Source organism: Vombatus ursinus, unplaced genomic scaffold (assembly GCF_900497805.2).
Source record: "Vombatus ursinus unplaced genomic scaffold, bare-nosed wombat genome assembly UNPS02014817.1, whole genome shotgun sequence".
Taxonomy (NCBI): domain Eukaryota; kingdom Metazoa; phylum Chordata; class Mammalia; order Diprotodontia; family Vombatidae; genus Vombatus; species Vombatus ursinus.
This window is the reverse complement of record NW_020954595.1, coordinates 3836823-3853803: the sequence shown is the minus strand read 5'-3', so window position 1 is coordinate 3853803 and position 16981 is coordinate 3836823. Positions and strand designations below refer to the sequence as shown.

General features: G+C 40.6%; 1 protein-coding gene across 1 annotated transcript in view; it reads left to right on the top strand.

The window, feature by feature from the left end:
* Positions 1–16981, top strand: part of CACNA2D3 (calcium voltage-gated channel auxiliary subunit alpha2delta 3) — a 1008438-nt gene that overhangs the window by 731028 nt on the left and 260429 nt on the right. Inside the window, exons 15-16 of the mRNA XM_027835883.1 lie at positions 9714–9785; positions 13361–13441. Coding sequence (XP_027691684.1) covers positions 9714–9785; positions 13361–13441 — 153 coding nt within the window. The remainder of the gene's footprint in view (positions 1–9713; positions 9786–13360; positions 13442–16981) is intronic.

Sequence of the window (16981 nt, the reverse complement as noted above, 5' to 3'; positions counted from 1 at the left end):
TTCCTTCCTTCCTTCCTTCCTTCCTTCCTTCCTTCCTGCCTGCCTTCTTTCCTTCCTCTTTCTTTCCCTTTCCTTCCCTCAGTCCACATAGGGTATCACATCATTACCTGTGTGTGCTCTGCCCAAAGGAATGTAAATTTAGATTGCTGAAACTTAACAAGACATCTTGGGGTTTACAGGCTGAATTTTTTTTCTTAAGGACCATGACTTAAACCCAAATCACTCTGGCTCTCATTGATTGACCAACCATAGGTCACAGGCCAAGCCCCACTTGTTCATTGTTTGGGCCCTGATTGGTTCAGAGTGGATGTAAATAACAATTGTTTCTGTTTTGGCCAGAAACCCTGAGGGTCTTCCCTTCCTAGATTGTTTTTTTTTTCTTCACTAGGTAAAAGAGGACATTCTTTGCCTCATTTCTTACCTAGCCTTAATCACAGAATGGATGTTGCCTCAGTCAAACTGAGACCTCTTAAAGACCTTAGTTTGAAAAGGCCAAGGTCTCCCGCTGCCTCCAGGGCCATCTCCAGTCATCCTGATCTATATCTTGCCAGTGGACCCAAATGGCCTCTCTGATGGTCCTCTTCAAGAATGGAAGACAAACAGCAGCAACAAGCAGGGAATTAGCCCACAGCCTGCCCTGCTGTGCCATGGCACCCAAATAGATTGGCAGGAACTCTGGATGTCAACTTTGGTGGGAAGAAATCAAGTGAGAATTAGCCAGATTGAGTGGTGACAAAAATTCTCAGATGTGTAATCAATTTAATTGCCATTCACTAAGCACTTAGATGGGCAGGGTACCATCTTCATCACTGAGGATACAAAAGCATAACCCTTCCTGCTATGTCACTAAAGCCAACTATATGAGGGAGGAAGAAGGAGCTGCCCTCTTCCTCCCACTCATAACCTACATGGTCCATCATTATATGCTCTGATTTCCTTTGTCCTGCTAAGCTGCCCAAAGAGAAGTATTTATACTAGATTCATAATGGGGGCATATTGGCACAGAGGGCATAGTTGGGTTGCTCAGATCCCTGCATACCCAGCTAGGGAGTGGTCAGGCCCCACTTCTTTGGCAGGAAGATCACAGAAGTGCCTCTATCCAAAGGGCCAGTGTCCATCCAGCCTCTGCTTAAAGACTTCCAATGTGTTGAGGAGGAGCGAATACCTCATCTTGAAGTACCACCTTCCACTTTGGGACAACTCTAAATAGAAGCTTTTTCTTTCACTAAGCCTATATTCAACCCTTCATAATTTCCATCCCTAGCACCAAGTTCTTACCATAAGACCATAACATCATAGCTTTGGAGCTAAAAAGGGACCTTGGAGGCCACTGAGGCCAATTCTCCCATTTCCCAAATGAAGAGACTGAGACACAGAGAGGTTAAGCAAGAGTTCCATATCTAAGAAGAGTCTGAACCGGGTTCAAACCCAGATCTTTTTTTTTTTTTTGCCATGTTTTATCATATTGCCTCTCTAGGGATAGGAGCTTTGGAGCCAAGCTGGACACATTTAATCTCTCTTCATAGGACCACTCTTTGAATACCAAGGACATCAAATGCCCCGGATGACATTGAAGGGCAAAGATCATTTTTAAAGTGGAGTCCTTTACTCTTTATCATATGTACACTATGGTAACAAAGTTGGTGACAGAATTCTGAAAAACGCCTAACGTGTTAGTGTGGCTTAATATGGGCATCTCCTAGATTTACATCAGCTACCAATCCCAGATGGAAGGAATAATGATTCATTTGAGAAAAAAAAATCAGTCCCTGGCAAAAATTAAAACCTCATTGCCGTAGCATCCTTGACCTAGAGTGTAACATACTTTACCAAGAGCATTGAGAGGAAAGGCAGGAGAGACTCATAAGGAAAAGAATTTTTTCTTTTCTCTTCTGACGTCCCCATTGCTTAGATCTTAGGCATTTGGGGAAAATGCTGAAACATACCAGTGCATGATGTGAATCTAAACAGTGGAGAGGGTTCTTAATTTGTCTGGATTTTTAAAGGGAAACAGCTCTTCTGATTAGCGTCACCAGAGACAGATGCATATGGCTGATGTCCACAGATTCTTCATTTTGGTGTAAATAAAGGATCCTTCATTTCCACTTCATCCTGTGGTACAGTGAGTCCTGAAGGCTGAACGAGTCTCTGATTTAGTGTAAGAGATGGCCCCTAGAAGATGCATTGTGTTCTGGGAATGTTTGAAATGCCCAAGCATTGCAGTGGGTGATGAAGAGTCGTTGTGCTTGCTAGTCTTCCAAGAATGAAGAAGAATATGTCCATATTAAATAGGAAATATTCAGGATATTAATTTATCTTTATAAGCAAGCACCATTGCATGATTTTATGTACTTAAATTCTGTATCTAGTCTGGGGGAGGAGGTTCCACAAATGTAAATTTATATATTTTTTGTTTTAAAAGATTGGAAGTGTCCTTCAGAATCTATTTCTCCATCCATAGAGTAGTTAAGGAACTCTGCTCTCACATTGAGGGGAGCTGGGCTAGAAGACCTCAAGGCCATGCTGGGAGAATCACTCTTCCAGTTAACCAGAGAAAAGTGTTTGAAAGTAATTGAAAGGTTTTCATAGGAGGTCCATCAGCTATATTCCTTAAAACAGCAGCAGCAGCCATAACAAGAAGAAATTCTAATTTCCTTCAATACAATTTCCAAACTAGAAGCCCCGAATCTCATTGTAAATATTCACCTATTTCATTTAAATCATTGGTTTGGTTGGTATGCAATTAGACAAAATCATTTCTAATTATTTCTTCCATTTCCTCTTCATAATTTGTGAATTTTCATTTTACTATTTTTAAGTACAGTAATTTGGTTTTCCTGACTCTCTTTTATTTAAGTAAATAATAGTTTGTCTATGTTATTTGTTAGGTGTATGTCTATTAAGACTTTAACCAAAGCTAAAGGTCACCAGAGGCTAAAGAGCAGACTTGGAATCACATAGGGAAAAGCCTTCAGCTATATAATAGGCATTCCTTCCCAGAAAAGTTGGGAGGCCAGAATACCTTAATTGAAAATGAAGTGGCCAGCAAGACCATGAAAATGGATGTAGGGCAGAAGCTGCATTCATAACTTTATTGGAAAGAAGAGAAGAAGGGAGAAAGAAAAGAAAGGAAGAAAGCAAGAAGGCAGGGAAAGAGGACAGGAGGAAAGAAGGAAGGAAAGAACAAATATTTATTAAGTGCCCACTATGTGCCAGGCATGGTGCTAAGCTCTTACAAATAATATCTCGTTTGATCCTCACAACAGCGCTGTGGTGAGGGTGCTATTATTGTCTCCATTTTACAATTGAGGAAACTGAGTTAGAAAGAGATTAAGTGACTTAGAGTCATTCAATCAGTGTCTGAGTCCAGATTTGAAATGAAATCTTCCTGACTCCAGGAATCCACTTTAGTCACTCATGTATGTAAGATTCATAGAAAGAGCAAGGTAAGTGAAAATCACTATCTCCTTAAGGCAGAAGCCCTTCACCTGGAGTCCCTGAACCTTGTATACATAATATCACACATATGTACATTTATAAATTAACAATATACATACATATGCACATGCTTCTGAACAATAGGTATACTCCTTTTAACTCCTATTTAGTAAATGCCTATTTAGATCAAGAAATCATGTCAACATAGCCACAGGCCATCAGAAAGATATGCAAAGAGAGGCACTGTCTGAGTCTTGGCTCACTCTTAGGAAAATCAAGTCCTAATCCTTGAAATGTGGGAGGAGATGAACTCTGCATAGGTACTGGTCTTACATAGGTACCTTTAGGAATACCATTTTTCTCTGCTTAGCTCTTATAATCATGTCTATGTTTACTGTTGACTTCTCTGAGACATTATTTGCCACCACAACCTTTAAAAAAATATTTACCTGAGGCACAATTTCTGCTCCAAGTCCACATGAAGTTTCCTATTTCCATATGGCTGTTGAATACAACATGTAGTCGATTTCTACTTTCTAATCTATTCTGCTGCTATCTAAATTTTGTGAGTTCATATCATGCACATCCTTAGTTATGACTATTAATTATATGCTACTCTCCTTTCTCATCTTGTTTAAATAGGATTTCTTAATATATTTTTGTTTTTACATAGTTTCCATTCCCCTCTATATCCCTCCCCTCTGCCTTCCTTAAGAACCTTCTCTTATATAAAATATTTTTAAAGGACAAAAAAAGGGCAAAACTGATCAATAAGTTAACAAAAAAGACATCCTATTCAATGTTCCACGTTTGTCCCTTTCCCCTCTCCCATATCGATGCTGTTCAGGGATGGCCTTGGAAGCTGACACCTCTAGGACCTCTAATATCATTTTTCTTTTTTGGTGAGGCTATTGGCGTTAAGTAATATCACTCTTTTACTATCACTAAACTCCCTATGCCGTAGTCTCCTTATATATTCACTGAAGATATTGGAACAGATCAAAGATTCTTCGCCAGGGCTTTGTGTACTTTTAAGAATATATATTTCCATATTTATATTTGATATTTAATTGGATTCCTTAGTAATTTTACACATTAAAAACCATTAGTCTGAGAAGAGGTCTTTAGGCTTTACCAGGCTGCCAATGGGGTCCATGACACAAAGATCGGATGATCCCTTATGTGGTTTTCAGCTCCAGATCTTTAATCTTATGACCCAATGATCTTGTTAACATCCCAAAGTGACCTCTTCTGAGAGAATTCAGCCAATAGTATCATCATCCATAACTATCACCCAACATTTAAGCCAAAGTTAGGACAAATCTCAGGATATTCACTGGCTAATATTACCATCTTCTGATAGTGAACACTGTTCTCACCTTGGAAAAACATTTTTCCTGAATTACACATAGAAAAGTCCACTGAATCCCTAAATTTCAGCTTATGTGCCTAAGTTGTTAGTCCTTCATAAGCAAAGAGAACCGATGATGTCACTATGTTAAGGTCGAGGTACAGTATGATCGACTGTGGCTAATCAGTCCAATATGTCCAATGTCGCCTATTAATTTCTACACGTAAGGGTATTTATCTTTTTGTACCAAGACATTATAAGAGTTGTCAGAAGGGTCTATAAACATCCTTCTAGCATGCAGCAAGGCAAAAATTATGGCCATATAGCCTTAAACTTGCTGGATTGTTTCCTGACTCTACATTCAAAAAATCAGGGCTTGCTGGTTAGTGTGGGATCTTCGATAGAATCTTGCCCTAAGAGTTCCTTTCTCCCAGCTATCCACAACTTTCCCTCCTTGTCTGATCTCTGAAACAGTGTTGGTATTATTTGTTTCAAATTGTATCTTCCCCTACCTTCCTTATCTTTTCTCCAATGATAACCCTTCTCTCTCCTCCACATTAATCTGGATGTTTTTTATACATACTATATTGATATCGATATCTATGGCTACGTCTATGTATGTTGCTTCCCTTGATAAACTATATGTTCCTTGAGGGTAGGAATTGTTTCATATTTGTGTTTGTATTCTTGACATGGAGGAAATTTCCTGGCAGAAGAGGAAGAACTTGATAAATGCTTGTTGATTGTCTGTAGACAGTGGAGGAAGATTCTTCTTTGAAGCACAGTTGAACCATGATGACCTTATGCTGGTATGCTTTATTCTCATATCCCCATCCCAGCATTAATGGAGATTTCCATACAGTGGAGTCATGCCAAATTGGCTTCCTGTAGATATGCTTGTTTCTCACATAGAGTTTTTATTTTTTCAATCCCAATCTGATTTCATGGGAATAGGCAACTCTATTATGGAAACCTCCTCTACTTATAGAGCTCAGCAATTCATTTGTAACTTTCAGCCTTAGAGAGTTAACTGGGACATTGAGAGTGTAAAGGACTTGTCCAGGGTCTAACAGCCAGTACCTGTCAGAAACAGAACTTGGATCCCAGGCTTCCTGACTCCAAAGCCCGTTATTTGACCCCCATACCAGCTTCCTTCTCTGTTTGTAAAAGACAGAACCTCTCTTCTGAGCAGTTTAAATATATTAAAACCTAATTAAATATAGCATTAATTTTTCTCTCACCCAGAATAAAACTTTCCCCAATTATTAGGTGGCATAGTTGAGGGTTTTAATGCTACTGGGGGACAAATTTTCTTATCTTCTCTGGCAGGGTGGGTACATGGACAGTAGTAGCTTTGTCCTAGCTATCTTTGGAGTCTCCCATCACCACAAAGTCTCTAATATGTAAAAATGTGCCTGGGATTATAATTTTTTTTTCTGGGAAGTTATCCCCTTGAATGTCATAGAAGTTAGGAAATGCACATTCATACTGCCCCACATTCATGATTAACTTGCTACGTAAAATAACTTTATTTATGGCTGTGGTGTATAGGACGGAACATTGGGACTGCAGTCAGAAGACCCATGTTCAAGCTGCTATTAACTATGTGACTTTGAGCAAGCCAACTTATGTTTCCTTATCTATAAAATCATCAGACAGAAGTACATTGGAGATCCATTTCTGCTCTAAATCCTGGGACTCTATTTACCGTGGTCTTATGTGCTGAAAAGGTACATGGACTCAGGACCTCTGGACTTAGTGACCTTTTCCCCTTGGCCTTATGTTTCTGAATTCATAAGGAACTCAGTGAAGAATCACCCTATCTATTAAGACAAGTCATAAAGACTCTGCAACATATAGCCGTAGAGAGTCGTCTGGGTTTCTGAGACATTAAGTGACTTGCCCGGGGTCATATAACCAGTATGGATCATAAGGGAGATTGGAACCCAGGTTTGCCTGATTCTTTGTTTGACTCTCTATTCCTTATGCTAGGTTGCCTCCTTCCCCCCTTCCCCCACCTCCCTGCTCCCATCAGTACCTGCTGACTTACATCAGTCAAAAAAGAGGTTTGGTAGTTGGCAGTTGGCCACCATCTCGACAATAGCTCCAGTTAGGAATTTATGGACCAATAATGGATTTTCATGGTGTATCAAAGCAGACTAGACAGTAGAACATACATATGCATACAAACACAGACATATATACCATACTATGCTATATATATATACACACACGTATAGATTATAAGTAAATATACTCTACCCATACACGGTAGAAATAAATATACACATATGCTCTATTTACTCCCATGAGGGCCCCAGCCTGAGGTCTGTGCATATCAAGGCCTGGTCCATTTGGGACTGAGCCCTGGTACTTAAACTTGAACCTAGCAGAAGATAGCAAATGCATATTCATACTCCCCCACATGCACGATTAACTTGGGAAACTGACAGGAAGCTGTCAATCTGGTGAGCAAGTGTGTGTTTTATAAACCAGATGTTCAGCATTATTCATCATTTCCTTTGATACCAGAGCACCCCGTCATGTAGAATAGGAAATGAAGGATCTGGCTGAATATATTCTCATTATGGGACCGAGCACCAGCCCCACGCCATCCAGATACAGATGCTCCACATGGGCAAGCCTACTGGAAGAGAACTTTCAATTGGGATCCCCACTTGGACTTCACTTAGCTGGAAGTCTGCCCAGGTGGACAACAGTAACCTCTCACCCCCGTCCATTAACATAAATGTTTATTCACTGTCTGAGTTTTTCTTGGAAATCTTGTACATGAATCATAAGGGTCGCTTCCACCCAAGCAGCCTCTGCAGTATGTGGTGGGCTATGAATGGACCTTCTCCTCACCCCCACTCCCCCCAAATTCCCCAAGCCCTTTCAGTGTTAAAAGCTATCAGGTTTGAGGAGGCAATGGCTAGCTATTTTGTATATGCTTCTATATGTCCATGTTGTCTCCCTAAACAGAACGTAAGCTCCTTGAGAGCAACAACTATCTTATTTGTCTTTGGCTCCCCAGAGCCACGCACAGTGCCTACCATGCTGTAGATGCTTAATAGATTAACATCCTGGGAGCAAATATATGTTCTTGCTCACTATTAGGCAGAGGAGTAAAAGAAAGTACATTCTCATCTATGTAATTCAGGAGAAAGATTCCTGGATCTCCAGTGAAAAGGCTTGGGTTCAAATCCCATCTCAGCCACTTACAAGCTACCATGTGACCCTGTGCAAGTGTCACAAACTTCCTGGACCTCAGTCTCCTCATTTATATAATGAAGGAAATTGAGTAAGTAGCCTTTAAACTCTGTTCATCTCCAGAGTGAGGTCAGGTCTTAGGATGTCAAAGAGATTATAGGTCCCTCATGAGGTCCTAGACCCCTGCCTACAACTGTGAGCATCTGCAGGGTTCAGGCTTCAGCCAGCAGCCACAACATCTAGGGAAGTGACATGCTAAGAGTGCCTTGGGATCCTGGATTTTGAGCTAGAAGGGATGCTCCAGTCATTCAATCCATGCTCCCTCATTCAATAGATGAAGAGATTCAGAAAAGTGAGTCGCCCAGGTAGCAAGGGGCAGAATCAGGATTTGAATCCAGTCCTCTGACTCCACGTCCATCATGCTTCATGGAATGCAAAGAGCATATTTCTGGGTTCCTGTCCCTGCTCCCATTCCTCCTTCCCCCGCAGTATTCCTGTCCTCATCTAGATGAGCCATGATTGACTGGAAAGCTGAACAGGCAGACAAATTCCCACAGTCTGGTGACACACATGACCAAGACCTCCCCTGGTGAATTAAAGTTGAGATCATCATGTGGTGGACAGGGCCAAATGGGGCTTAGGCCCTTTCCTTTGTTTATTTAGGACTGGATTAGGACCTGGTCATTTTCATATCAGTTTAACATAAGGTAGGGGGGAAAAAGGGGCGTGTGTGTGTGTGTGTGTGTGTGTGTGTGTGTGTGTGTGTGTGTGTGGTGTGTGTGTAATACTGTGCTGTTAAAGTATGGAATTGCCATATGATTGAAGTGAAAGCTATACGCAAGCTTAATATCTGATAAGGTACAGTTCAGTTCTCCTATTTCTGAAATAATAATGCTCACAAACATTCACTAATTTGGTCATTTTTTTTGTCAAGAAAAAAATACATCTTAATAACTCCAGCTATGCTTAGTACCAAATACGTGCTGCGTCCATGATAGGCCATGGAGTCTCGTGGAAAGAATAAAGGCCTTGGAGTTAGAAGACCTACATTCAAGTCCAGTCTCAGACATTTACTAGCTTTGTGACCCTGGGCAGGTCCCTTAACCCCTCTGAGCGTCAGTTTCCTCATCTATAAAAATGGAGATAATAATAGTAACCAGTCTCACAGGGTAGTTGTGAGGATTAAATGAGATAACTTATGTATAAAGTCCTTTGCAAACCTTAACAGCTATATAAATGTTATTATTAGCTATTATCATTCTACCAATGTCAGCTGTTGTAATTATGGGTTGTTCAAACAGCTGTGCTGCTATCCTATCAATCCAGAACTCCAATTTCATGGGACGTTGTCTAAATGGTGATCCTTACTGGCTGCTGGTACTGTCTTCTTCCAAAGACCTGTGATTTTTGTCTCTATAGCTACTCTTTGGCCTCTAGCTTGCCCTTTGAAATCTTTGTGAACACACGCTATTTGGGTTCTAGGTCTTCTAGCTTCACTCCTGGTTGATCTGGGGCACAGGCCAGTAATAATTGAGCTAGCCTGGCCTTAGAGATGCTGGAGGAATGTGACTGATTTCTGTCTAGTCAAGGCAACCAACCCTAAGTTGTATAAAGAAGATGCCATGAATGTTTGACCATGGCCTCGGACTAAGCTTCATTTCCTAAGATACTTTTCCTAAAAGTAAAGGTAACCTATTTTTCCTTCCTCTTCTAGCTTGCTGACGATCAGGGGCTGGTTTTGATGACGACAGTCGCTATGCCTGTTTTCAGCAAGCAAAATGAAACCGTAAGTGTTGATTTCTCCCTATGGCGTTATAATGAGCCAATTCAAAGGTTCTTGTCAGCCTTGTTACTTCTCAGGTTTGGGTGTTTATGATTTTTTTTTTAAGAGGATACATCTGTCGTGAGGATAACTAGAAACAGACAGATTCCAGGGGTATCCAAACATAAATTATTTCATTGCATTCCAAACGCAAAAATTTCCATATTTTAAAGGATCCAGTCCTCAGGAAAGGAAGAGCCATGGAGGTCCTTCTGATTATGACAAGGGAGGGTTAGCCGATTCTCGGCAGAACTATCGCAATGGTCTCCTGATTTATCTCCCTGCCTCAGTGTCTCCCCTTTCCAATCTTGTCTCCATACGTCTGCTAAAGTGATATTCATCATAGGGAAGATCTTAACATATCACCCCTCTCCCAACAAAGCTTCAGGAGCTCCCCACTTTCCTTAGGGTAAAATCCAATTTCCCGAGGACATTGAAGACCTGCAGATCTGGCTATAGACTATCTTTGCAGCTTGATTGTACATTCTTCACCATCACTGTCTCAGTGATTCAATTAAACTGGCCAATGGGGTTTTACCTACATAATATTCCATCCTTAATCTCAGAGTCTTTGCCCAGACTAGTTGTCCCCCGAACCTAGAATGCTCCTCTCCTCTGATCCACTCCAGGAATCACTTGCTCCCTTCTCAGAGCTCACCTTATGATCGCTCTCCTTCAGGAAGCTTTCCCCATTTCTTCCAGTTTTAGTGCCTGCCTCCTCCCCCCACCCACCCCACTTGATCATTTTCTATTTCTCTTGCATCTGCCCTGAGTTTACTAATCTCTGAGCATGTATCTCCACCCCTTCTAGTAGAATGTAAGGTCTTTGAAGGTGTAGGCTATCTCATCTTTGTATTTGTTATCTCCATGCCTAGGATGGTGCCAAGTGCCTAGTAGGCACTTAAATGTTTATTGTTTAATTTTATGATTATTTTCCTGAAGGTAAAGGAGGGAAAAGACAGAGGTGATGTAGCATAAGGTAATAGGGAGCCTACCTTGGACTCAGAAGTCTTGGATTGAATTCCTGCCTTTAAATACATTTGACACATTCAGTGGGACCTTGAAGAAGTCACTTAACTTCTGAATGCCCCACCAAGTCAGTCCTCTGAAACCGTAAGTTACAGGCAAGTCCCTGAAGTGCATTGAAGAGAGGGCATTTTCTACACCAATGAACTCACAGATCTGGCCCAAAGCTTCCTTAAGGAAACAGACAATAACCAATTTCTTCTTCACAGATCAGGTAGCTTCATCCCATATGAGTTTTTCGGCCTTTTCTTACAGAGGTCTTACAGGCTTCCTTTTCTAGAACCTTCTAGGAGGAAGCATGGTACCCTGGGAAAAGAGGATGGGTTTGGGCTCTGAGGATTTGGAACCAAATTCCAACTGTTCTACCCCTTACCTCTATGACCTCAGTTTCCCTATCTGTAAAATGAAGGCTTTGGACTAGGTCTCTGAGGTCCCTTCCAGCTTGTCAGCTCTGATTCTGGGGCTGGTATCATGGGTAAATCACTCAGTATGGCTCCATCTTTCTCTGGCTCTTTTCTTTCTCTCTCCCACGTACAAGTTGGCAGTGCCTTGTAAATGTGCTTCATGAGGGGAACTAGGTTAATTTCCATCTACTCCGTTGGTATGCTATAGACCTAGTTATGTGCGTGGTGTCTCCCCCATCCCCCATTAGAGTTTCAACTCCTTGTAGATTTTTCTTTGTGTCCCCAGCACTTAGCATGTGGGGATTTGACCTGCAATTGTATTGGTATAGGGAACTCCCCAATGAGGGAAATATGCCTCCCAACGCAAGTTGGCATCTCTTCTGCCATTTATACTCTTAGAGATTTGCCTAGATCACTGAGAGCATGTATTAGAGTCTCATAACCGGTATAGGACAGAGAATCCAGGTATTCCTGTCTTTGACTTTGGCTCTCTATCCACAATGCCATTGTTACTGACTCAAAATAAATTCTTAATAAATGCTTGATGTTTGGTTGAGCAATTATAACTTTGGAATCTTCTCCCCTCCAGCCCCAACCTGACTTCTAATTTTCTTTTTTTTTGCATCTCATTGATATATTTTTTTTAATTACATGGAAAAACAATTTTTAAAATTCATTTTCTAAAATTCGGAGCTCCAAATTTTCTCACTTTCTCCTCCTGCATCTCATTGAGAAGGCAAGAAATTTGATATAGATTATACGTGCGCAGTCATGTAAAACATATTTCCATATTAGTCATGTTGTGAAAGAAAACAAAGAAAACAGACCAAAAAAGGAAAAAAAAAGCAAAAAAAGGAGAAAGTAAAACAAAAAAATCTGCTTCAATCTGCACTCAGACTTCATCAGTTCTCTCCCTGGTGACAGATAGCATTTTTCTTCATGGGTCCTTTGGAATTGCCTTGGATCATTGCCTTGATCAGAGTAGCTAAGTCATTCACAGTCGATCATCATACAGTACTGCTCTTACTGTGTACAATGATCTCCTGGTTCTGCTCACTTCACTTTGCTTCAGTTCATATGAGTCTTTCCAGATTTTTTTCTGAAACCACCTGGTGTCACTTCCTATAGTATAATAGTATTACATCATAATCATATACCACAATTTGTTCAGTCAATATCCAACTGATGGACATCCCTTCAATTTCCAATTCTTTGCCACCACAAAAAGAGCTGTTATAAAAATATTTTGTTCATATGAGTCCTTTCCTCTTTTCTTTGATCTCTTTGGGATACAGACCCGGTAGTTGTAATGCTAGGTCAAAGGGTAAGCATGATTTTATAGCCCTTTGGGCATAGTTCCAAATTGCTCTCCAAAATATTTGAATCAGTTCACAACTCCACCAACTGTGTATTGCTGTCCTTATTTTGTTGCATCCCCTCCAACATTTATCATTTTACTTTTCTGTCTTATTAACCAATCTGATGAGTGTTAGGTGGGACCTCAGAGTTGTTTTAATGTGCATTTCTCTAATCAGTAGTGATTTAAAGCATTTTCTTATATGACTGCAGATAACTTTATTTTCTTTTTTTGAAAACTGCTTGTTCATATCCTATGACCATTTGTCAATTAGGGAATGACTTGTATTCTTATAAAGTTGACTCAGTCCTCCATATATTTGAGACATGAGGCCTTTATCAGAGACACTTGCGTATTTTTTTCACAGTTGTGATTAATAGCTGTATATTTCCCTCCATCCTATCTCCCCTTTGTTTATCCTTCTCTCATTCTCCTTTCACCCCATCCCTCCTCAAAAGTGTTTTGCTTCTGATCCCTGTGCCCTCCTATCTACACCCCATTCTATCTGCCTTCTTTCTTCTCTTACTGACCTCTAATTTTCTGAACAAAGAAGGATTGTATGAATTTGCTAGATGAGCTACAATTCCTTCCTCCAAGTTTGTAGCAGGTTTCCTCTCTTCCATTGGGGGAACTTGACTCATTTTCCTTCTTTATTAGATACACTGGATAATTCCTAAATGCATATTTTTTTTAACAGAATGTGATATCTCAGTTCTAATGATCTTTTTCAAAATCACTGTCATTGTTAACAGAGATCTAAAGGGATTCTGCTTGGAGTGGTTGGCACTGATGTCCCAGTGAAAGAGCTACTAAAGACCATTCCTAAATACAAGGTAATGGTGGGGGGGGGGACTTGAAATGTTGTTAGTTTTTTTCTTTTTTTAGTTTGTTTTTGATTCAGACGTGTGAATTTCATCTTTATAAGGTGATCCATGATGGGAAATTCCTTCCACTGATGGAGAGAGACAGCTTGTCTATAATTTACAATGATGAATTATGGAGCTTCACTGTCGGAAGAGATAGTGGTGGCTATTTGGTCTGACCCCCGCCCCCCCAAAAAAAGAAGAAGTCTATCTATCTTGGTTATCCAACCTGGGTTTGAAGACATTCAGTGATGAGGAAGCATTATATGCTAAGGCAACCTTTTCATAGGATCACATATCTCAAGGCAGAAGAGGTCTCAGAGAGATGCCATCTAGTACAATTCCTCATTTTATATATGAGGAAAGTGAAGCTTAGAGAAATGAATTGACCACCTTAAGATTAGAGAGGAAGTAAGTGATGGGATTGAGATTTCAATCCAGTTCACCATTTTGACTCCAATGTACTAAGCTGCCTCCATGGACAAATCTAATCATTGGAAAATTTTAAACATATATATCTATCTCTCTCTCTCTCTCTCTCTCTATATATATATACATGTATGTATATTTCATTTGTCATTTTCATTTTCCTTTTAATCCCTGACATTGAATCTCAGAAAGTTGCTGGTTACCGAGGCAGTCTAGGTCAGAGGCAGAATTTGAACCTGGGACTTACTAACTTCTAGGCTTCTTTGTCATGTCGCTCCTCAACAGGTGGCATGATTGATCACCTTGAGACATCTCCCTCAGCATTTCTTGACTTTAGGAGTCAAGAAAAGAGGAAAAGAGTGTGAGGTCAAGAGGGATGTCTACAATCATCCTTGAAAGCTTTTCTCCAGGCTGGCCCTTCTCACACATGCTCTCACCAACTTCGCCTCTTCCGCCCTGCTGGTCAGGCCTCCCTCACCAGAGTCAAGGGACAATTCTGTTCAGCCTGAGCTTTCTTGGGGTCTTTATTCAGCTAAATGAGCTTAGTCTTTATCAGGGAAGGAGGCAGTCGGTGAGGAGGGAATGGATATTTCACATGCTTATGGCAGATGCCTAAGTACATCCTTCCTGGCCTTTACAACCCATCCATTTGGAACATTGGAAGAGATGTAGTAAATTAAACCAGCTGAGGGCTGGTGGATTTGGTAATTAGCTCCAAGGCTCAAGAGCCCATGTTTACTATGTTAGCTAAGCCCATGTTCAGCTAACATTGAAAGGGAAGTGCGATTGTCTTCTAAATCATGGGCATTTGAAGTGGAAATTCATAGATTTAGAACAGGAGGAGAACTTAGAGTTATCTAGTTTGACTGCCCCATTTTATGGATGAAGAAACTGAGGACAGAGGAGGCCAAGTGATTTGCCCAAAGTCACTTAGGTACTGAGCAGGAAAGCCAGGATTTGAACTCAGCATTTTCAATGACAAATCTTCCTTTCTGCAGGAAGCCTCTCCCAGTCCTCTCCACTCCCTCAATTGCTTTCCTTCTAAGATTATCTTGTATCTACTCTTATCTGTGTCTTTCAGATACCAATTTAGCTGTATGCTTTTCCTCTTATTAGAGTGTAAGTTCCCTGAAGGCAGGGACATTTTTTGACTTTTTCCTCATGTCTTTAGTGCTTAGTGTAGCTTCTGATACATAGTGAGTGATAACAATTGCTTATTGACTGACTGATTATCATGCTACTGCTCATATTCACAGCTGTACTTTGACAGATGACTTGCAAATTGACAAAGGATCAAATAAGTTAGACCAGGGGTGGGGAACCTGCAGCCTCAAGGCCACATGTGGTCCTCTGGGTCCTCTAGTGCAGCCCTTTGACTGAATCCAAACTTCACAGAACAAATCCCCTTAATAAAAGGATTTATTCTGTAAAATTTGGACTCAGTCCAAAGGCCACATCCAAGGATCCAGAGGGCTACACATAGTCTTGAGGCCTCAGGTTCCCCACCCCTGACTTAGAGGCAGCTTCATATAAGGAATAGAGGGCAAGCCTTGGAGTGGGAAAGACCAGGATTCAAATCCTGCCTCTGGCTCATGCCCATTAGGAGATCTGGGGTGAGAATATAAATGAGAGGTAACACCATGATGTCTATTGAGGAAGGCAGTTTCACACAGGTCTCCATCTAAACCAAAAAAAAAAAAAAGGCAACAAATTCCTTGAATGAGACATTTTTAGTCTTGTTTCAGACATGTACAAGTAATAGGGTCCTATGGTGAATCATATTTTCTTCTTCATGGAACTAAAAATGAATTCACCTCTGTTGCCTTGTTTGCATGTATGAAACTCCCTCCCTTGACATACATCATTGTGTTGTCTATCATATCTATTCCTAGAGAATTTTCTGGTGTACTGAGAGTTGTGATTCACCTTAACTTTCTCAAGGAGCATAGGTCACTTGTAGGGGGTAGGGGATAGAGATCAAACCCCTGAATACTGATGGGAGGCTGATGCTAGGGAAGGTGACTCATGCACAGGGATCTGGGTGTAGGGGGGGTGGACTCTCTGATCGTACTTCAGACTCTTTCTAGCTGTGTGACTATGAGTAATTCCATTCATTTCTCAGTCTTAGTTTACTCATCTGTAAAATGGATTTAAAATGGCAGATAATAACATCTCTCCCAGGGTGCTTTACAAACTTTGAAGTGCTATACAAATGCTTAGTGGTTTTTTATTACTATTATTGTTATGATTGTGATTATTATTTCCTTGCCAATATGGTGCCTTTTTGAAAAAGCCAACACGGTCAGTATTTCGAGAACAGGAGCATGAACTAACTCAGATTCAGTCTTAGCTTTGTAGGCCACAAACCAAGTGGGATTCCTTCAGATCTCTTCTTTGCTTCTGACAGACATGAGGGAGACAAGAAAGCCTGTCTTGGGAGACACAAACTAGCTTTCAAAATACCACTTGGCTTTTTAATGGAGGGTGTAGATTTCCCATCCAATGTCATTTAGCGCTAATGGAAAAAGCCAAACTTTCAGAGTCATTTCGGAAATGTCACTGTGTTGTCCCAGAAAGGAGTCATGCACAGCAAATAATGTAAGGCTGCTGACTTTTTCTGACATTTTTCAGGAAAGAAAATACAAGTTTGTCTACATTCGTCTCAAAGAGAAAATGATCTCTTATTTATCTAAAATAACATTGAAATGAACCTTTACTCTGAGAGTCAAATAGACCTTATTAGGAGTTGCCGGTCACATTAGCTCCAAGGTAAATAATAATTACTTAAATGGATCTGTGATCTCAATGATTCGGGAAGTCCCTTTAATGGTGCATATTGTACTCTATCTCTGATGCTGTTATTCCCTTTCCTGCCCATGTACATTCCCAAGATGGGATGCTTGGAAAACTATGAATTGAACACGTCCATTTCTCTGAAGAAGCTTTCCAATAGCTCAAGTTTAAACTAATGAACAGACTAGGTGATTCATGCTTCCAAAGTTCTGTAGGATCCTCAGAATTCCATGCTTGGTTACATGAGCTGCAAAGACCTTTTTTTCCCCCTTTTAAAAGAAAATAACA